At 38.6% G+C, this 22822-nt stretch overlaps 1 protein-coding gene across 1 annotated transcript in view; it reads left to right on the forward strand.

The window, feature by feature from the left end:
* The window catches only part of LOC139730507 (uncharacterized), a 217118-nt gene that overhangs the window by 11639 nt on the left and 182657 nt on the right, over positions 1 to 22822 (forward strand). The window contains 26 exon segments of the mRNA XM_071641346.1: positions 3991 to 4219; positions 4691 to 4758; positions 5448 to 5597; positions 6053 to 6202; positions 6670 to 6822; positions 7296 to 7448; positions 8008 to 8160; positions 8663 to 8794; positions 9288 to 9404; positions 10389 to 10520; positions 11239 to 11355; positions 11719 to 11832; positions 13302 to 13421; positions 14172 to 14282; positions 14684 to 14803; positions 15159 to 15395; positions 15919 to 16035; positions 16817 to 17050; positions 17539 to 17772; positions 18144 to 18380; positions 19228 to 19467; positions 20021 to 20140; positions 20478 to 20711; positions 21130 to 21363; positions 21897 to 21964; positions 22695 to 22746. Of these exon segments, the coding sequence (XP_071497447.1) occupies positions 3991 to 4219; positions 4691 to 4758; positions 5448 to 5597; positions 6053 to 6202; positions 6670 to 6822; positions 7296 to 7448; positions 8008 to 8160; positions 8663 to 8794; positions 9288 to 9404; positions 10389 to 10520; positions 11239 to 11355; positions 11719 to 11832; positions 13302 to 13421; positions 14172 to 14282; positions 14684 to 14803; positions 15159 to 15395; positions 15919 to 16035; positions 16817 to 17050; positions 17539 to 17772; positions 18144 to 18380; positions 19228 to 19467; positions 20021 to 20140; positions 20478 to 20711; positions 21130 to 21363; positions 21897 to 21964; positions 22695 to 22746 (4026 nt within the window).

The following is a 22822-nucleotide window of genomic DNA, read 5'->3' on the forward strand; positions in this document are numbered from 1 at the left end:
ATCCGTATGTCTAGATAGCTATCTCTGGCTGTCTGTCTGTCTCTCTGTCCGTCTGTCTCTGTCTTTCTCCTTTTCTCTCAATCAGTGTAGTCAAAATACCAGGCAGACATACACTTCTTCAACGAATGCGAACCCAACATAATTATGTCTGACCTGTACAATATCTGAAAAAAAAAGACACTCCTTGTGAAAACAGAATTAATTTTAGCTCGAAAAAAATATATATATTTTGGTTGGAGGATAAAAAATAACCCATATCTCATCCTATAAGCAGAAAAACAGGGGATGGTGAAGAAGTTACGAAAATGATGTCATACCAGACTTCATCCTTCTATAATGTACAAAATAATTATGTTCAAAGTGCGAAATGCTATGCAGGAAAACATCATCGAATATGAACGAAATGATAGCCTGGCCAGGTCCTGTTTAAGTTGACTTCTAGTAGGTAAAGTAGAATTCAAAAAACAAACAAAGAAACAAACAAACAAGGACACATAATAGTAGCTAGATGTTTCGTGAAAATTTGTCGTGAATAAAAAGCCTATCCAAATGAAACTGTATAAATGAGGTTTCATGAAATGTTGGTCAGCCACTATAGAATTGTACCTCACATAAAAAAGATGAGTGGATGATGCCATTGCCTCTTAATTCTTGCAATGATTTGAGTTGAAATCTAAACTAAGTGTCACCTTGAATGAAATCAAACTAATGAAGTCTTATTCGTCGCATACAATTCTAGAAAAATCAATGTTTATTTGATGAAAATTTGTTTTTAAATGACTGATATATACTAGAAAATAAAGTGAAAACAAATCGATCCTAATGAAAGGTGGGGCCACATTTTATTAGGATTGCTTTGTATTGGATATCTCAGCCATTTCATAACCAATTTTCATCAAATTAACTTTCAATTCCTCTTTGAAATACATGTATACATAGCATGTATTTCACAAGAGGTTTCTCATTATTTCAATAGAGGTTTCTCATTATTTCACAAATAAACCTGAAGCCCCATCTCAACCAAAACAATACCATCTCTTTAAGGGAGAAAGTCTAGTTGCTAAATCAGAATTGTATATTATTTTGTGTGTGCATATTATTGTTTGAAACCGTTTGGAAGTGTCATCTCATTTGCGTATATTCATGGGGCTTTGACTGATAAGCCTTGTGTCCGAAAGACTTGCGCAGCTTTTTAAATTCATAAATTTCCGATTATATATCCGATTTTTAGAATAAAATATAGTTTATCTTACGTGTGTTCACTCTTCACTCTTTTTTTTCAAGGACAAAACACGCATGAAATGCAATTTTGTTGTGTTTTCCCAGTCATTATAGCGTGTATGTAATTTGAACAGATCATGCTCCTGAGTGTCAATCCACTTTCAAGAAATCGGTTTCACTCTATCCTTTCCCAGCTACATTCCATAACTGCATTCCTGCACATTTAGCCCTGCTCCGCACTTTTGTCCACTACCACTTCCGATCTGATGAGGAATGTGATGAATTCCAATGTGTGACTTTGCGAATGGGGGTAGGAAAAAAAAGATAAAAAGAAAGGGCAAACACTCGTATTTGCGTCGTCTGTTTGCAAATTCGAGTAAACCCGCGAAGAGCAAAAGCTGCGCAAACCACTGAACAAAATGAACTCGGTAAATCCTCAAGTGCATACATGGCCGGGTAAGCTTGTAGAGTCTTCCATTGTGGCTTTCAACACGTGAAATCTGGTTTTGCCAACATCTTTTATTTTTTTCACTCTATCTCTCCGCACTACTTATTCCGCTGGACCGTAACAGCACATTAAATAATCAGCCAGCACAATACACTTCAGCCTTTGTTACGCAAATGGCACTCTTTCTATTGTCACGCTTTTGAGGGAGTTTTGTTTAACAGGAGTGCTATTATCCTCTGAGTAATATGATTAATGTGATGCGTCCGTTACGAATTGGCCATTTCTCCGAAAATATCTGCTACCGCCCAAACATTTCCTCACTTTAAAGGGCATGGGAGTAGCTTTGAAAGGCGTATACAATACGAGTGGTAGGGTGTACATCCATGCGTGACAGTTTTCACGAGGTCAAGCTAGGACTTACAAGAGAGTGACTCTATGTTTACGACGCCATATGCACTGAAAGGCACAAGGAAGCCATCTGAAAGGGCGTCTATTTTCGAGGTCGCGAGTGGGTTACCAAACTCGCCCTTATCACTCGAGTGAACTGGTTCTGGTTAGAAAAGTAGTGATTTAATGAGATTATCCAGTAGCTATATAATGTCCAACAACTGCATCTCTCATGTATAGAGCACAGTGTGTATGGATCATGACAAACATTTCCAATAAAGCGTGTGCATTATGCTCTTTGTAGCCCTCAAACTTTCGTTGACTTTTGGTGATGTAATTACTTGTGGGGGAAAAAACAGTTCCTATCATGCTGTCCAATGCGGGAAAAATAGAGTCATAAATAGTGCGTGATTTCCTGCGCAAATGAAACGTGTTTATACAGAAACTTGAAAATGGTTGTGAGCGGTAGATCTCTTAGTACATCGATTTTGATACTTAAAAAACACGAAGCAACTTTGTTATTTTCGGTCTTAAATCTGGAAGTTTGACATTATTATTCTATTCACAACATTGAATTCAAAGAGATGAATGGAAGAATGAAGTCAAACTGTAAGATTTATCCTTCATAAGTGTTATCTATTTCGTGTGACATCGTTATCCTGGTCGTTGAGACTGCAGTTCCTATTTGCCGATGACTATTATTGCAGTACACGTAATGGTAACACAAGCATGTAGATGTATAAATACAAGTTTCTTAAACTTGTACAATGTACGTGCATGGAGCGCACTCGAAAAAAGGGGAAATTGCAAAATTAAATTCCGATATTAATCGCGAGATCACAACGAACAATCTTTTGTTATTTGCTAAGATGTGTACAATATTTGAACATCATGAAATGCACATCATTATAACATTTATGACATAAGACGGTTCTTACAGCAGTACAATGTCTCCAGCGTGTTTTCTTCTTTTTTTTTTGCTGTTATTTCTCTTTCTAATTCAATACTTCTTTCATGATAGAGAAAGCACGATTTGGTACTAAGCCATTAAGTTCCAGCATATGCCACATTCGTACGATAGTTTGTTCAGTACTACTCATGAAGGAAATAAACAAAGTGCGTTCTCACAAAATCGTTAATAGATACTGTATAATGTTGCTCCATGTCTAAGAAGGATTGTAAGTTTTTGTCGTTGTCGTTTGTCTCGGGGGGGGGGGGAACAAAGAGGAACAAGTAAGAAATGATGCCTCAAGGCCTACCCCTCGTACTTGACACGCAAGAAAGTAGAATGTCATCTCTGAAGGCAAATCACTCCAAACATAAGTTTATGTGTGGCTTCAGTGAAGGCAGAATATAACTACATCTTGAGGAAAGTCGGACAATCCTTTCAAAAGTTATGAATACTTAAAGCTGTGGTTAAATCCATGCGCCGGCGTCGCTGGATCTCATAATCATGAAGAGAACAACAATTCGTGACGTCACACAGTAGGGAAACGATTATCAATTGATTATACGGAAAGTATAAAGAGAATTTAACATAAAAATATTCTAATTTTTGTAGCATACCAAGAAGAGCTACTTGCGCCGTACAGCTGTCCCTCTGTCAGAAGGCAGGGGACATAGCAATGTCAAGATAATGTCGATAACAATGAGTACTTTTCATTTTAAAAAAAAGAGATGAATATCTATTTTGTACAATTACATTTCTGTATCCCGGTGTCCTATTATGACAGCACAAACTGTCGTAGTTTTCTTATCCGGCGATGGCGGAACCGAATGCTATTAACATGACTAACAGACATGATTAAGAAACAATCGTTATAACTTTTTGAGCTGTAAAACTTCGTAGAAACAATGAAGTATGTATAAAAAGTATTAGATGAACTCTATTAAGTAGCATCATAATAATCATCTCTATCGCATCTATTTCACAGTTCGAATATCTGGAACCCAATCGTTACGGGGCCTGCTCCTACAAGCCAGGGCGGTCGGGTCCACGGATCCTGTCGGTGAGTGGACGTCCGTTCCGTCCTCTTTTCGAACGCTCGACTGCTCATCGCCCTCGGACGCCGTGACACACTCGGACAACACGGACAAGACTCCGTCTGACCTAGTGTTTGCATGGCGAGCTCCATCTAGCGCCCTGGGAGAAATCCAGTTTCTGTAAGTCCGCCATCTTTGTTGTTTGATTTTGTTCATTTGTTTATTCTCTCTTCTGTCTTGCTCTTTATTTCTTCCTATCTTTACGCAATGGACTTTTGATTGTGTAGCTAACTTGACCTTGATAGGCCTATCTTTGCTGTTAATGTTCATGTCCGTTCATTTTCTCTCCCATCACCTTTCCTTTTATCTCGCAAATTACAGAGTAGCCTATGCAATGTAATCATTAGATGATAATATTCTATACAAGGATTTAACTATATGAATTTAATATACACGCAAAGACATCACACAATCATGTTAAGTATATTGTTATATCACTGAATAAAGAGCTGACTGCTTCTTTTACGATAGGGAATATGATATTGAAACGTATTGAAAATAAAAAGATAATGGCAACTATTACTATTAGGGCTACTCACGGACATACAAAATGTATCTAATTCAAGCAATTCTCTTTCATATTCAACGCAGAGCTACCTTTGTGCAAGTTCGTTCGACGTTTTGGGTACAGGTTCAGTCCAGTACATTATCGCCACGGGGTAAGTATGAATATTCTCATATTTCATCGAATGCAACGATGTATACCCCTGTATGTTACTAAACTCAGATAATGCAAAAAAAAGTGGAAGTCAACTGCATACAGGAACTTCATGCCTTCGTATACCAGATCTTTCGAATGCTGGAATATCACACGGTGTCAATCAAATTTATATCATGTTAATAGGGTGCTTTTGTGTTGTCAACATTAGGAGAAACTAAAAGTGGCTTACACATACATTTTAAGTGACTTCAGACTAATAATATTCCTTACTTGATATTTTCATCATTTTCCTTGTTCGGCACCGTATAGTGTTATACAAAACATATATCAAGAACCAAACAGCAACTCACATAATAGTGTATAAAATCAAGATCAGATAAGGAAAGAGCTGGTAGAAGTGAAAGAAAGAAAGAAAGAAAGGAAGGAAGAAGACACGAAATTTTACCCTCAAATAACACCTGCTATATAATTCTCAGTGATACGTACATAAATGTAGCGGGCCTGGACCTGACTTCTAGACCACAAAATATCGAAATAATGTTAAAAGGAAAACGGCTATGCGTTAAACTATCGCTAATCTGGCGTGAATATTCTTAGGGGAATAAAATACGCCAAATAAATTCAAATAACAGCAACAACAGCCAATGAAATGGACTTCGATGATTATCATTCTTCGTTTTTGTGTAGCCGTAAATCCCTGCTTGTCAGAACCCTGTCAAAATGGCGGCCGGTGTTTCGCTCACGAGGACAACACCGCGTACACATGTCTGTGTCCGTCGAGCTTCTCTGGAACAAACTGCGAAGTCTCTTCAGTGACTGCTACCACCACAACCCCAGGTAGGCCTGCTTAGCTACAAGGACAGAGGCAAATAAATCGAAAGAAAAGGAAAAATATCAAAAAGACAAGGAGTAGATCAAAAAGAAGTGGAGAGAATGAATTGCGAAAAGAACTAATAGGAAAAGGAATGAAACGAATAGGAGAACGTTGAAAGGAATTTCATTGGAATGTTATGGAAGAAAGGGGAGATCGAAGCGAATTAAGAATCTGAAAATCGAGGAGAGATGGAAAAGAATACGACTAATATGTCTGAACGATATATTACGTCACACTTAAGATTAGAATTGGGTAAAGACAACCAAGGAGACATGTAATTATTATAAACCTGTCTTTGTGATGACATAGATCCTATATCTTTAGGCTGTTATGTAGTAGTAATATTGTTTACAGTAACGCTGTGTGCTCAAACATTTACTAACACAAAAAGTTGTCTTCTTTCTCACCTGCCTTTTAGCGGACCCGTGTTTATCAGATCCATGTCAAAATGGCGGCCAGTGCTTTACTCAGAGTGACAATTCGGCATACACGTGCCTTTGTCCGTCAGCCTTCACGGGAACGAATTGTCAAACAGCAGTCTCGACTGTAGCCACAGCCGCAGAGACAAGTATGTAGACTTTCTTTTTTTTTGTCTGATCGAAAGGAAGAATCGAAAGATTGAATGAAAGGATGATAAAGTGCGCAATTCGCTTCGGAAAATTAGGACAAATATTGATCGCTGTATAATCACCGTACAGTGTACTACTCACTGCAGAAAAAAAAGGCTATTTATTGTTAATGTTTGTTCATTGTATCGATATATTCACTTTTCCTCATGGCTATTGAGTCTCTACAAATCCAATGACTGGCCGTTATTTCACATGCACTCAGTGATCGAGGTTTTTGATTTAATCCGATAATTTGAAAGGACAAATTGAATGTCAAAAATGTCTCGTCTGTAATCCTTCATACTTGCTGTAAGTCGTGTATCAGATCAACGATACTATACTTAGAACAAATAACGTGACATACTTACTTGCCGTCGAAATACAAATTATCAAGGTGGTTTTCGTACTCCTTTTCATATCCATACAGATGACAATCCATGCTCGTCTAACCCATGCCAAAATGGCGGCCAGTGTTTTGCACAGGGCGACAATTCGGCGTACACGTGTCTTTGTCCGTCAGGCTCTTCCGGTACAAACTGTCAGGTCATCGCTCTGACCCAAGCATCGACTCCTGCACCTAGTAAGTGAAATAGATCGCCTGTTTCTTTTTTTCGTTCTATTCAAATCTGATCATCAACAAGGGTTAGGCCTATTGTGTGATATACAGGACGAACAAATAAAAATGCTGCCCAGGTGAAATCCTGCACAACATTTTCGAGGTAAGAATCGCGTCATCATGATAGTAATCGGTAGCAAAATGTACATGGTTGACCAAAAAAATGAGTCTAAGATATCGTCGGGGATGATTTTCCGCGGAAACTATATATCTGGCATGAGGAGAACCATCAAAGTCGAAAAAATACACCGTATTATGAAACTCCTAAACAGACGGATTTTTCTGTCTGGGTATAAGATGAGTGTTTTTTGGCCTTTGGTTCTATGTGAAATGCTATCTCATTAATATTCGTTTATCGCCATTCACCTATAGTTAAGGTTTTTTGTCAGGTATATTTCTGCTATCTAATTTTCTCTTTGTCACATTTCAACTTGCAGCTGTCAACCCATGTTTGTCGAACCCTTGTCAAAATGGCGGTCAGTGTTTTGCACAGGCAGATAATTCAGCATACGCGTGCCTTTGCCCTTCTGACTTCACTGGAATCAACTGCCAGGTCGTTGCACAGATCGCAGCAACAACTGCAGCTCCACGTATGTGTATATTGTCACGAGACACTCTCATTATATCGTATATGATTGTAACGTATTTTGTATTCATATTACGTTGTTACGATTAATTTCTCTATAATAATCACGCGTGATCAATCTTTATCTTTCAGTTTCATTTCCGTTTTCAATGTCTTACAAATACATGCTTTGTTCACGGATGAATCCAAAATATTCTTAATTAGCCTTTCAGATCCTCAAATTTGTTTTCGTATTCTAATTGAATGTATGTATGTGTATGTAGATAGATAGGATAGATAATACAAATACATAACTATACAGTGGTTATATATATATGGATAGATAGATAGATAGACAGGATGGATAATACATATACATAATATACAGTGGTTATATATATGGATAGATAGATACATTGTAGATAGAGAGGTAGATAGATAGATAGATAGATAGATGGATACATTGTGGATAGATGAATAGATATTTAGATAGATAGATAGATCTATGGAGTTCCTGTAGAGAAGCGTTACATATGAAGTTGTGAATTCACATGTTATCTCTTGGACATTTGATTATAATACAGTGGCGAATCCGTGTTCATCGAGTCCTTGTCAAAATGGTGGCCAGTGCTTTGCCCTGGGTGACAACTCGGCATACAGGTGTCTCTGCTCCTCTGGATTCTCTGGTACCAACTGTGGGGTTCTTTCGACAACAACTATTACCACCCCCTCACCAGGTAAGATACTTTTAAAAAGATAATTATCATACAACATGTTATACTAATTCTATATCTCCTACATTCTGATCTATGAGAACGGTTCCACTTTTTTCACATGTATAATTTATGACAAAACTTTGCTTTGCTTTGCTTTACTTTTATCCGACAATTTGTACTTTTAATCAAAACTCAACCATGCATTTCATAGCCCGTACTTTCGTTATAATGTGTACGCGAAATCCGGTATAATATAACAAGCAGTCTGAACACAGATATGAAATACAACGCTCATTTATATATTTCGCAAATAAGTACATTAATTGAAATAATAGGCTTACATACAGCTGGACACTGTCATGATGGACATTGACTAAATTGCCTAGAATGTGTGAAGTATTTTACCTTTCTCAAAATATCGTGCATTGTTCAAAAAAAAAGTCCAGAGTCACTTATTATATTGTGCACCAAATACCGGTATAGGTTTGCAATTAGTTTTTCGTTTTTCTCCTGAATCTCCAAGTCATAAATCCCTGTCTGAGCGACCCGTGCCAAAATGGCGCCGCCTGTTTCTCGGCAAGGGATCACTCCTCGTACGCCTGTCTATGCACCATGGGTTTCTCCGGGCTGCAGTGTGAAACGGCCACAACAACAGGTAAGCCAGCATTGTGATTATCACGTCAATTTTATCTCATACCTCTTTCTGTTGTTTAAAAAAAAAATCGTTGCTTTTTTCATTAAGGCCTTAATTCAAATCAGTTAATTCAAACTTTTACGGGAAAACCATTGATAACGCTATAGTAGCGATATATATATATATATATATATATATATATATATATATAATATATATATATATATATTATATATATAACAAACCGCCGCAACTTAGATAATGGCACAGTTCGGCCTAGTTAGAATGAACGCGTTCTCTCAACACGACTCTCAAAGTGTGTGGTAATTAAGTCATGTGACTTAATTATATCAACTGTATGGACACATAATGTGAAACGCTCATGTTATTCAGGTTTTTGTTTACACTTTGGATATGTCTACAGATGTGTAGCTCACATAAATTCTTATAGATAAACCCGTCAGCTGTTATAAACGTTTGTCAGTCATACTCAATTCTCAATTCTCACATGCAGATTCTGCGTGCGACTCATCGCCCTGCCAAAATGGCGCCCAATGTTTCATCTCGTCAGACGGCAGCGGATACTTCTGCGCATGCTCCACTGGGTTTGCCGGAATCAACTGTGAAACAAGTGCGATATGCTTTGTATTTAGTGAAGTTGACTTTAAGCTAGCAAACCATCTCACAGCATCCCATCATTATACTGTGTCGACATATTATATACCTATTCATTAAATCGTATTTACTGTTGCAATAAGTAGGCCTACCATGAACATCCTGTTGTTTACATTGTATATTACTCATGGAGCAATATCATACAATAATATGTTGCGAAAAGAACGATTTCAACAGAGTCGATGGCAACGTTAGCATGGTCAGGTTTTTGCAAAGCGTATATAAAATTAATGTAGATTGTATTTCGAGGATTTCCAAATAATGCGATGGGTGTTGACTGAAAAAAAAGAACATTAATAGTTAAAGTACATTATATTTTCTCCTTTGTCGCACATCACATGACACTGTGTCGCAACATGATTTGGGTAGAATGTCAACTCTTTATCGTCACTTAAAACTCAGTGACATGACAAGAAATTACGATCGTCATGAGCAAATTCACTAACTGCATCGTGAAAGGTATAGCATTATTATCATTACCTATACAACAACCGATTACAGGCATAAAAAAAAATCAACCCGGTGTATATCCACAATTCAAGGGTAATGAGAAGGCCCTACTCTCTAAAAAAATTCGAGTGAAAATATTCACTCCTAAAAGAATGAATACAAAAAAGATTGAATTTAGAGTGAAATTGGAGTGAATTTTGAGTGAAAATGTTCATTTTCACTCGTTTTAGAGTGACCTCAGGGATTACTCCAAAATCTTCGAGTGATCCCTGAGGTCACTCCAAAATGAGTGAAAATGAACATTTTCACTCAAAATTCACTCCAATTTCACTCTAAATTCACTTTTTTTTGTATTCACTCTTTTAAGAGTGAATGTTTTCACTCGATTTTTTTAGAGAGTGGTAATAAAAAAAAAACACATTAAACTCACCGATGAAGTCGTCAGAGACGATATCAATGGCACGATGCTGCGCTATTTTTCGTCTTCCAGGAATTGATCCGTGCGAGAGTGGCCCCTGTGAGAATGGCGGCCTGTGCCTGAACGCTGCCGACGGTCTATCGTACACCTGTATGTGTCCAGAAGAGTTCACCGGCTCGAACTGCCAGAACATCGCACAGACAGGTAGGACCTATATGAGGTTCTCATTAAAAGTAGCAAGCAATCGATTGTATAGTAATGTCTTCTTGTGCAGAAATTGGGAAATTTTACACCTATATGCAGGGGCCGCGGAACCGACCTGGAGGCTGAGACTTATGTACCCCCCCCCCTTCCCTCACATAGCCAATTGATAGCACATGCACATACTTTTGGTTCATAAAAAAAAAACCACACACACAAAAAAATATCAAAAATCACAAAAAAAACCCTGTAATTTTCCTTGGCTTCCGCGCGGGGATTCTTTCCTTCGTAGACCCATGAAAAATACAAAAATGTTCCGTGGCCCCAGTCCATATTTCACAAGGTAGCAAGTACTATAGGTGACAGAACGCGCCTCTAAATGATTTCGATCTTTCCTGCATTGGTCACGTGACTGCGTTATGATGAATCACCGACCAGTATAATAGAATATGTGTATACAACATTTATCCTAGCCACCATACTGTCCTACTTTTCGTTTTAGTCCAGACCAGGCTCAAGAAAATGAGGGAGCCAAATCATGCTAAAAGTGTATACGTCAGATCACGACTTCTTTTCTTTTACCAAGAAATGTGAAAAATTAGTGGATGGATGAATGGATAGAAAGATGGTATGCGTGTGATTGTGTGTTTTGTGATGTGCTAGATCTCATTCTGTTTTTTTTTTTTCTTTCTTTCTTTTTGTAATCGTGTTTGATAAACAGCTTCATCTTGCGACTCGGCACCGTGTCAGAACGGAGGAGTGTGTTTCATTGCCTCCGCGGGAACAGGTTACATCTGTTCTTGTCCCTCGGGATTTTCCGGCACGAACTGCGAGACAGGTGGGTTGATTAAACACTTAGAAAGATTATAGGTAGGCCTAATAGATAAGAGAGAGATCGAGAGAAAGTGAACAACACATTGGACATTTTTCCCATTTGAGAAATATTTAACGTTTCTGTAAAAAAATCTTTTACAGAGATGTAAAAAATCTATTTTGTTGTTTGTTGTGTAGGTCTATTATAGCTTCATTTGTGTCATGAAAGGTATTACAATGTATAATGCCATAATCATGTTTGTTTTTTTTTTTCTAAAAAAGATTGAGTGGTATGAATCATGGGTATTAGTGTAGCTTCAATTGAAATCTGAAAGCAGATGTCGAGTTTCACTTAAATCATACATTTGCAACTTTCTCTCATCTGCAGAGAATGCCCCATGCGCGAGTAGCCCTTGCATGAATGGGGGAACTTGCTTTTCCGGAACAGACTCTTATTTCTGCAACTGCCCAAGTGGTTTCGCTGGAACAAACTGTGAAGCTGGTAAGTATCAGTGAAGCAAAGGACTGCGAGGGCACCAACAACGGCTTTCATTATCATCAAACTCCCCGCGGACAGGTGAAAAGAGTACTAGTATACTAGTATTCGACAAACATAATAAATCAGAGAGATGGACAGTGAGAGAAACAAACATTTAAAAAAATGAAGCTAGAAGGAAGAACAAAAACAGAAAGAAAGGAAAGACAAAAATAAAAAGAAATAGAAATAAAAAACAGATTGGTAGAAAACTAGGGAAGCATTATGTCACGTCAACGGTATTCATACTAAGAGAGCTCTGCCAAGTAAACCTCTCGGTTCGTCGCTGCAGCGACGCGACGCGTCGTCGTACCTGACTTTTCGTTGTTCGACTGCTGCCCTCTATAAAAAAAAAAGAAAAAGAAAAAAAAAAAGGGATGATAAACAAAAGTCTGCTGTCCGCGAAAGTCTGCTGTCTGCTTAATCAAGACCTGGGGGGCGTTTCATCAACGAGTTCGTCGGAGTTTTCACCGACGAATTTGCTATCAGCCAATCAGACCAAGGATTTCATTAGCTTTTAACAGTTGTCAGTGTAAATCCTTGCGTCTGATTGGCTGATAGCAAATTCGTCGTGAAAACCCCCGACGAACTCGTTGATGAAACGCCCCCCTGTTTGCAGAAAGTGGTAGTGATAGATTTACGCCATTTTCCATTGTTTCGTAGTCCGAACCAGAGATATGCACTTATAGAGTAAGTGTCACAATGAAACTCTAGGGAGTAAAATGCAATTATTTACAGATACCTTGAACTTTTATATTCCGAGAATAAGAAAAACGCAACTGGAACGTCTGCGTCGCTAGTCCCACCTATAGGTTTCTGTGCGGTGCATCATATATAATGTGTTACGCTTTGATACAATGCTAGATACCCGAGATCGGGCCGTTTCTTGATCTTTTCCCTCAGTCAGGGACTGGGCTGTCTTCACTTATTTTCACATTTCAGCCTTAACTGTAAATGTAAGATTAAAGTTGAGTCTTTTTAACGCATGAAGTAGAAGGGCTAGACAATATGGACAAACTTCACATTTCATGTGATCTGAACAGTGAACTCTCACCGTGGTCTCGGCTTGATCAAAACAGATTTAACGTTAGGCCTACTGTTGGAACTAGAATTATAGAGACGAGAATAGAAACATTTTAAGTGAATGATGCAATGTACACCATTTAATATTTATGTTCTGAAAGACAGACGTGCAATTTTACAGCTTTTTGGCGCATGTGATGTAAGGTATGAATCTTTATTTCATATAGGCCTAAATTAAATATCTAACGTGTTACTTGGTCTTGGAATGATTTCAATCTTATTTAACTTAGTCTGCATATCATTATTGTAATTTTAGTCATTACTTTTAAACCATGCCATTCTTGTTCATTACTAGCTGCCAACAGCACACATACAAATTGATTTCATACTGAATGTATCTCTTTCCCTGTCAGCTCAACTGGTAGACCCGTGCATATCCAGCCCATGCCAAAATGGAGCAGCGTGCAGTCTCGATGGTGTAAACTATCAGTGTACTTGTGAGCTTGGATTCGCTGGAGACAACTGTGAACTAAGTAGGTTTGCATAAAATATCTAATGAAAAAATACCATCAGTTGGCAAAAGTAAACTAATATTGATTTGAAATGAAAAATCTGTAATTCTATTTATAACCACTCCACATATATTCCCTTGCATCCGGCAATATGTCAACACTTGGTATATAAAATAGATAGCCTATCTCCTATTGGGATATTGTGTCATTCACATACATGTAATTTATGTTCTTGCTAATTCAAGGAAACTTGAAATGATGCTTGTTACTATATCCACCATAGCTTCAGGGCGTAAAGACATAACAATGAAAATGATGCCTTTCATTGTGTGATTCACACAAAATTGGAAGGAAACAAATTATTTCAAAGATAAATATAAATATGTCCGATACTTGATCTAGGGTGATTTTCAGAATACAGGTAAAAAAACTCTCCTTGAAAAAAAAACCAAAAAAACAAAAAGATGCATGTACCAGTACTATTTGTGGAATAGAAAAGAAAGTAAATTAGAGGTTTAAAAAAGTAGGAAAGAATCACTTTCTTTGATAGGTTTTGAATATATGACAGGGCTTTTTTTTTTCCATTTCATTTGAAATAGTAGCAGAGTGTCATTATTGTACTTTTTTCTCATTTTCCTCATTCATTTTGAATCAATTTTTGAATCATGGTCACCTTTTTCCACAATTTTAATACAATTTTATAATGTGAGTTGGAGGATCAGAAATATTTCATTTATTTTCTTGTCTCACTACTTTGTCTTTTCCCCCAAGATATTACTGACTGTTCTGGAAACCCATGCCAGAATTCAGGACTGTGTCTCGATGCACTGGGTGGCTTTGTCTGCCTCTGTGATCCACAGTTTTCAGGCATTTACTGTGAAGGTGTGTAGCTGACGTTTCCTCAATGTTATTCACATGACTAAATTTTCAGGTGTACATAATGTGTATAAAAGTCAGAGAGAATTTATCAGTTGAATCAAAAGTATAGCTAGGGTTATCTCTGAGAATGATGATTTGCGTGAAGTCACGGAAACATGGTTGCATAAAAATTAAGGGACTTGTTCCACATCTTGAGATTTCACTTCCAGATTTGTCAAGTCAGAATGCGCAGTATGCATGTTGTTATTGTAATAATTATAGCACAACAAGCGGTGCACTAGGTGGTTGGCTCTGTTTTGTTCACAAATTTGCTAAACTGTAATGATGCTGCAGTAGGAATGAATACAAAAGAAGTTCATTGGTACTTTAAAAAAAAAATGATATTCTCTATCTTTCTCCTCCAGTGCAAACACCGTGTAATGCTGATCCCTGCCTTAATGGAGGAACCTGTTTCCAGCAGGCAAACCAGGCGACGTACATGTGTGTGTGCCTAGATGGATTCACTGGAACAGATTGTGAAACAGGTATAAACTTTGTACCATCAACACAAAAGGTTTATATCAGTCTGCTGAATTCTTACTTATGATACATAATTTTCAATGAAAAGCTATTGCTACATACTTTTCATGACAGAAGAGAAGATACATTATTGTTTGTCCAACATTTGTGATATCAGCGGCTTCATAAGAAGTTGTTTATGAATAGGCCTACATGTGATGTAAGATATTCTTTGTGATGTTGCATACAGGGTATATGCAAATGCTATTTTATCATGTGTTTACTGACTCTCATTACCTCAGAAAAAATAGGAGAGTAAACATATATTCTTTACAAATACTTTTATCTGTGCTACTGTATTTCTGCTTTATTTGACTGAAGAAGTCGCACAGGCCTGCATGAGTGATCCCTGCATGAATGGAGGCACTTGCTTTGAATCTCAGAGCGGAGGTGGCTACTTCTGCTCCTGCTCTTTGGGCTGGGAGGGAACAAACTGTGAGACCCCATCCGATTTGTGCAACCCTGATCCCTGCCAGAATGGCGCCCTCTGTGTCAACCTCCAGACATCATATGTCTGTCAGTGCACGTCAGGGTTCACCGGAGAAAACTGTGATACTGGTGAGTCTCCACTATTGTTGGCTGTGAATATTTGACTAGAATAGTTTAAGCAATTATTCATGTCAAAGTTTGCAAAATGAAAGTGACTTGTAATGGTCTTTTGTGCACATCACCCACCCCCTTTAACAAGTTCTCTTCCCATGCCACTTTTTACAGTAATCATTCAAGATGCAGTCTTCTATCCTTGAATGGTTTGACTGAACAGAAAGCGTATCTATCTCCTTCTGTGTCAATTTGGCCCTCAAATGTTTTTTTCTTCTTCTATGTTTAGTCTTGTTGTATTGACAGGTGGGACACATTTTGACATGAGGTCACTGAATGTGCCAGGTACTTAAAGAGTTAATGATACAAATTGTAACGTATGTTGGTTCCCCCTCCCCACCATTTCCTGTAGGGTGTATAACTCTAGGTAAGAATGATCAATGTCTTGTAAGTTTATGCATGATATTTGTACACTTCTTTGATATGCAACTTAGGAGCATTACGGTTCACATTTCTTTTTATATCGTTACATCTCATTTAGCTCTCCAAGCATGTGCCAGTGACCCTTGTCAGAATGGAGCCAACTGCTTTGATGGGACAGACGGGGCATACTTCTGCCAGTGTCTTGTCGGATTTGAAGGCACAAACTGTGAGACAGGTTAGCAGTGACTTCTCACCTCTTTTGTTTCTATTAGCTGGGAACAGAATTATTAGGCATTTTAGACAGTGAACTGCATGGCTTCCAATCTTTTTTTATTCCGAGGATTTGTGGGAACAATAAATGAAATTCTTAAAGTAAAAACATTCTCAATCATGTATGACTGCAGAACTGTCAATAATATTTGCTTTAAGATGGACACATATGCCTAAAAATCTGGTAGATAATGCTGTAATAATACAATTCCAGTTGGGAAACAACAAAAATGTGAAGTATTTGCCAAAATTTACCGGGAGCATACCTGATCATGGTTGCTGCATGACTTCTTATAATTGATTATTGACAGTCGTCAAAAAGAATTGCTCACTGATCTTCCGTGCTGGAGTGAATCGCATGGAGCTTGTTGGAAAATACAATTGATGGGGCATGATCGATCATTACATAATGTTTTACCCACCCACAATGCTGCACGGGAAGGGTTGTTCTGGAATTAAAGTTGTATGCATATGATTAAAAGTATTGTACACTTTTAATCTCAAAATGAGTTCCAAAGCAACTCATGGCAAAACATATCAGCAAGGTAAGTTTCTTGGTAGACCCTTTTGATGTATTGCAAGCAAGTTCCAAACAGTGGAAAACAAATCTTGAGCCCTTCTGGGAAGTACATTTTGGCTGTATTCGTGTTATCAGTATGAGAGAGCCACACTGTACCATCTGTCCACATTGAAAAGAGTAGGACACTCGAGTGCTCAAAAGTTTAATATCCATTGGCTACCCACAGAAATCACCCCTTGCAATAGCAGCCCCTGCCTCAATGGAGCAACTTGCTTTGAAGCTGCCAATGTGGACCAGTTCTTCTGCATGTGTGCTGATGGTTGGGAGGGGGACACGTGCGACACTGCCGTCAATCAGTGCGACCCATCCCCCTGCCTGAATGGGGCCACCTGTAACAACCTGCAGACCTCTTACACATGTGACTGTCCAGCCGGATTTGAGGGCCTGAATTGTGAAAATGGTACAGTTACAATTGTGTTATTAGTGCTAATTTTAGACTTTGACTTTATTTTGTGTGTGTATGTGTGTGTGTGTTTTTTTTATTCGACATATATTCATTTTGCACCCTTTTGAATTTTGAGTTTTTGTTGGATAATCAATCCCATGTTCCATTACCCATCTAAGAATACGTACACATAGAGTGATACATACATACATACATGTTAGAAAAATTGCAACAAAGATTGTTATTATCTTTTTCAATTTGCAGACTTAAAGTTATTCCAGTGGAATTCAGTATAGCTAATATACAGCTTTGCTGGCCCGCCATGACATCAGTATCAAAACAGAATTACTGTGATTGGAATCTTCCACTCAGATTTTAGAAAAATTCTTCCTCAAATTTGGAAATGTCTGTATTGTTTGTGACTCATTCATTGACTCATTTTTCAATCAGCCTTCAAAATGTCCCAAACTCTAAAGAGTTTACACGTATGTTGTATTCTGTAGCTGTGTCACCGTGTACCAGTGAGCCCTGTCAGAATGAGGGAACGTGCTTCCAGAACTCGGATGCTTCGTCCTTCATGTGCGTGTGCTCTGCCGGCTGGGAGGGAGTGGACTGCACCGTGGCTATCAACGCATGCGACCCAAATCCCTGCCTCAATGGAGCGACCTGCGATGACTTTCAGTCAGCATACATGTGCTCATGCCCACAGGGCATCGGTGGAGACAATTGTGAAACAAGTAAGAACATCCTGCATACAGGGGAATTTTCCAGCTATGGATTAATTGGTGATGCTTTATGGTTTACTGGTTCTCTCATCACTATCTGTCATGAATGTATCAACAATAATCTCTGTGTCAATGAAAGATGGAACTGAGATTGCACTTAAGGCTAGACATTTTCTCAGTTTTTGTAGGTATCATCTTCAAAGTGCAACTTGTAGATGATTACCATTTAACCTACTTTTCTGAGAAATGTATACCATTCTTCATTCCAAAGTTGTGTCAAAATGATCCTTGTACATATGCAATGCAAAGCATATCATTACTGGTGCAAGAGTGGATCTTTGTTTAGTATTCCTGCCCTCATGAATGATGTCTTTCATTTGCAGTTCTTGTTGCCTGTGCCACGGATCCATGCGAGAATGGGGCTACGTGCTTCGAGAGTTCAGAGTCCAGCGATGGCTTCCACTGTCTGTGTGAGGCGGGCTGGGAGGGGGACACCTGCAGCACCCCTACCGATGCTTGTGCCTCATCACCATGCATGAACGGAGCCACATGCAACAACCTACAGACCTCCTACACTTGTGAATGCGTCGACGGCTTTGACGGGCCAAACTGTGAAATAGGTACAACGTGTGTGTGTGGGCACAAAATAGGTGCTGCATCTCCCAGCTTGGTCTATGAAATACACAGTATGGATTTCTGTGTTAATCACAGGTCTTGTCATAGGTGTTTTGACGCTTTTCCCTGATTGGAAAGTTGTCATGAAAACTGTATTACGTTTATTAGATTCATGGTGCTTCTTTTTCTTTTTCTTTCCTTGTTCTTGCAGTAGTTGTTAAACATGTTGCTACTATACATTCAGTGGGTTAATATCCTTGACTGTCATTTCATATTCATCTCAATAAATTGTGATTTACAAGTATCTCAAGATTTGATAACACTGATCAAGTCCCGCACACTAAGACAAAAGAAAGAAAATGAATTTTTCCAGTATGTCAAGAATTTACTGAGGAGTGGATTGGTTGTAGTACATAGTATGATTCAGTCATTTAACTTTCTAGTTCTTTGATGGGAAAGTGATGCATAGAGTATAAATTTGTCATAGGATTTTCCATGTTTTTACTGCTATCCAAATTCTAAGCTGTTGCTACTACATTTTATGCATAATGCATACAGTAGAAGTGCACTATGCATGAACACTGTGTTATGACCTCAAGAAGATGGTGATAATGAACCCCACATACACCATTTCTGTGACATTTCAACAATATTGAGGCCACATCACCACCAAATGATTAAGAGGAAATCACAAAAACTCTGTACTCCACAAGTGCAATGTGTGCAATATGTCGAAGCTTCTCACTAAGTGGGCTTGTTGGAACCAAGCAAAGAATACTCTTATATATGCATATATCAATATTCATAATGACTTTGTGAATTGATAATCCATAAATATAATCATCTGTACAGCTGTAACAGGATGCACCAATGACCCTTGTCTGAATGGAGGAGCTTGCTTCCTGCCGTCCAATGGTGGGCCAAGCTTCATCTGCATGTGCCCGCAGGGCTGGGAGGGCGTGACCTGCGAGCAGGCTGTGGACCTGTGCCAGCCCGCCAACCCCTGCCTCAATGGAGCTACCTGTTTGAACCAACAAACCTCCTTTGAATGTCAGTGTTCATCAGGCTTTACAGGAGTTGTGTGTGAAACAGGTAAGAGAGCTGTTTGGAATCCTTTTATTTCTATTTTTTTTTTAAGTGGACTGGAACTCATTACACACTTCATTCTTACCATAAAAAAGAAATTCTGCTGGGAAATACACCAAACCATCACTGTTATACAGATATTGCAGCATTTTGTGCACCCACAATCCAGGGGTAAAGGATACAAAAATGTAAGGCAACACTTTCTTTATGTAGTTTCATGAAAGACAACTTAATATAAATGATCACAGATAGTCTAATTAGGATGTATTCTGTTAAAAGTCCAATTGTATTTTGTTTTATGGAGGGGCTTTGTTTGTGTTTTGAAGACTTTGACCAGACAATTGAGATTTTTAGTTATTGTCTTGTACAGACCCAACATAAAATATTGTTCTGCTTATGATGCAAATTTTTAATGAATACATTTTAATACATAAAAGCAAGGAACTCTGCTTATTTCTGTGACTATCTGGTCCATGTACATTGTCCAGTGTGAAAAAGTGTTTCACTATCTGTATTTTCCTATTTGTATTGCAAGTTTTTCTGCCATTTGCAATTATAGCACTGTCCTCGTGTGCCAGTGACCCGTGTGAAAATGGAGCCACTTGCTTTGAAGCTTCTGGCAGTGGCGGTTACTTCTGCAGCTGTGAGGCAGGCTTCACTGGAACCAACTGTGATACGGGTAAGAACAGACATGATTAGTCAACAACAAAAAGAATACTCCTCACCCTTTGATACATTTCTTTCTCAACTCATATCCCCAATAGTATTACAGGTACCTCACTCACAGCACAAATTATCTTTGTGTTGTGGAATCAAATGTTATCCCCTCTGTTTTTATTTATACTCTTGGGAAGAGATATGTTTTTTATTGTTCGTCTGTTTGTTTTGACCTTTGAAGTGAAGTACTGGTACATGTAATGGTTCCTTGGCAGACCTATGAAAGTCAGTTTAATGTATTGGACAGGTGAGGCTAAATTGTAATTACATTTTATTTCATTTCTCTTTTTGTCTGTCAGTCTTGACTGGCTGTGAGCTGGAACCATGTCAGAATGGGGCCACCTGCTTCCGGCAGGAGAGTGGTGCAGGATTCTTCTGCATGTGTGCGGATGGATTCCAGGGTGACACATGTGAGACCCAGGTCACGCCTTGCACCCCAGACCCCTGCGCTAATGCTGCCATTTGTGTGGAAGTTGGTGGAACCTTTGTCTGTCTGTGCTCAATGGGCTTCTCAGGTGCCTTGTGTGATCAGGGTAAGAGAAAATCTTCCTTAACTTCCCAATTTTTTCTTTGATGGGCCTATCTGATATTTTCAGATAACATCAAATGTAATCTTAGTCATAGGATTTGAAGCTGTTTTTCTGGATCATGATGATAGTCTTTTTTTTTGTGGAAACAGCATTGCTCTCACTATCATTGAAGAATGTTCATTGTGAGCAAGATTGTTTCTGTTATGTCAGATTTTAGGTTGAATCTTCAACAAATCTTAGGCCCAGAAGTTAAACTCAAATCATAACTACTTCAATTTTGTTATTGTGTTTCAGTCCTGAACTATATCAGGGACAGCTTACATTTAAGTCATCAATTATTATGAAAAGCATGATTTCAGTGTATACCATGAATGTATAATTTATCAAGATTCTTTGTTTCTGCATTTTCTCCTTGCTGTAGTTGTTCAGCCCTGTGCTAGTAACCCCTGTCAGAATGGAGCCACCTGCTTTGACTCAATCTCTGGGGATGGCTTCTTCTGTAGCTGTGATAGTGGCTGGGAGGGGGCCACGTGCGAGACTCCTGTGGACTTCTGCGACCCATTCCCATGCCTGAACGGCGGAACCTGCCGCAGTCTGACGACCTCGTACGAGTGCGACTGTCCCTCTGGGTTTGCCGGGACCAGATGCGAACAAGGTATATGATGCTGTAGTATGGGAGGGAGTAGGATGTTGAAGATGACCGTTCTTTTTCACACTAAACACGGATGCCTCTGCACCAAGTTTGCCTCTGCCATTGTGTGTCAATGTTCTGCCATGGGAAAAATCTGTGATATCTGCTGTAGTGCAGTGGTTGATCAGTGATGTACTCTCTGTACTCAAGAATGTCCTATGATAAGAACTGGGTGTCTACAGTGTGTTTGTCTTCCTGCAACAGTATCAAGTATCTGATGTAAAAAAAAAAAAAAAAAAAAAAAAATGTTTTGAGTGAACAATTGCATAGTGTGCTGTATATCCATTACTTTCAGTAGTGAGTACAAAGAGTGAGTTTTTATCTGACAGATTTAAGAACTTGTCCTTTGAAACTGCCCAGCACAGACTGATACAAGAAATATCCTGCAACTCCTTGTTTTATAGGATTTTGTAACCAGAGTGATATTGCAATGCTTTTGTACTGAGTAATGAAATGATCATGCAATTTTTTTGCTGGCTCTATATTTCCATGTATAGGTATAATAACTGGCTGCACAATTGATCCTTGCTTCAATGGTGCAACTTGCTTTGCCAATGGGGACACAGTCAGTTTTTTCTGTTTGTGTGGACCAGGCCATACGGGACAGAACTGTGAAAATGGTGAGTCGACAGGTCTACTTTGCTTTGCACATTCTTGCTCCTACCATTGTCATTCAGTGTGTACATTAATTAGGTTCTGTCTACCTACAATGTATCGTGGTATGATTTCTCTCATATGCATGAAAGCTAGTCTGTGTACAATAATTATCACAGTATTGAGTGAGGTTAGATTATACAGCAATAGAGGAGGGAGTCTTAAAGCTTTTACATAAATAACACAATTCATACAAGAATTCTCAGTCCTATCTCAGAATTAAAAAAAAAAAATGAAGGAAATGGGAAGTATACAAGTGTATAAAGCTGACTCTGGTATGTGTGCCGCTAGTGAGAAGCAGTGTTAATCAATGACGGACCTGCATAATCATGTGCTTCTCATGTTGTCCTGTCATCGGTTTTGATAGCAGAGAGAGAGAGTCGAACCTCATGTGCAACATTTTTAGCCAATCACTCTTTCATATTCTCAGTGAATGGAAGTACTCACAGTATTGATAAATTTAATTTTATGCCTTTTAATTACAGCATACAGCAGTGCAAGTGCTTATTTACCCAGAGTTGTGAAGTAATCTTCTGGTTTTGTCTTGGTCTGTTTTTGTGTCCCATGAATCAGAGCTGTTACCTTGTGCTAGTAGCCCTTGTCAGAATGGAGCCACATGCTTTGAGCATACTGCAGCTGAGAGCTATTTTTGCCTGTGTGCATCAGGCTTCACGGGAGAAAACTGTGAAACTGGTATTATTTGTATTTCATATTTTTGCAAATCACATGTATACCAGCATACCCTCCCCTGTATCATGCGTATACATCA

Source organism: Diadema antillarum, unplaced genomic scaffold, assembly GCF_040938485.1.
Source record: "Diadema antillarum isolate AM-2024a unplaced genomic scaffold, OU_Dant_1.0 seq00000319_RagTag, whole genome shotgun sequence".
NCBI lineage: Eukaryota > Metazoa > Echinodermata > Echinoidea > Diadematoida > Diadematidae > Diadema > Diadema antillarum.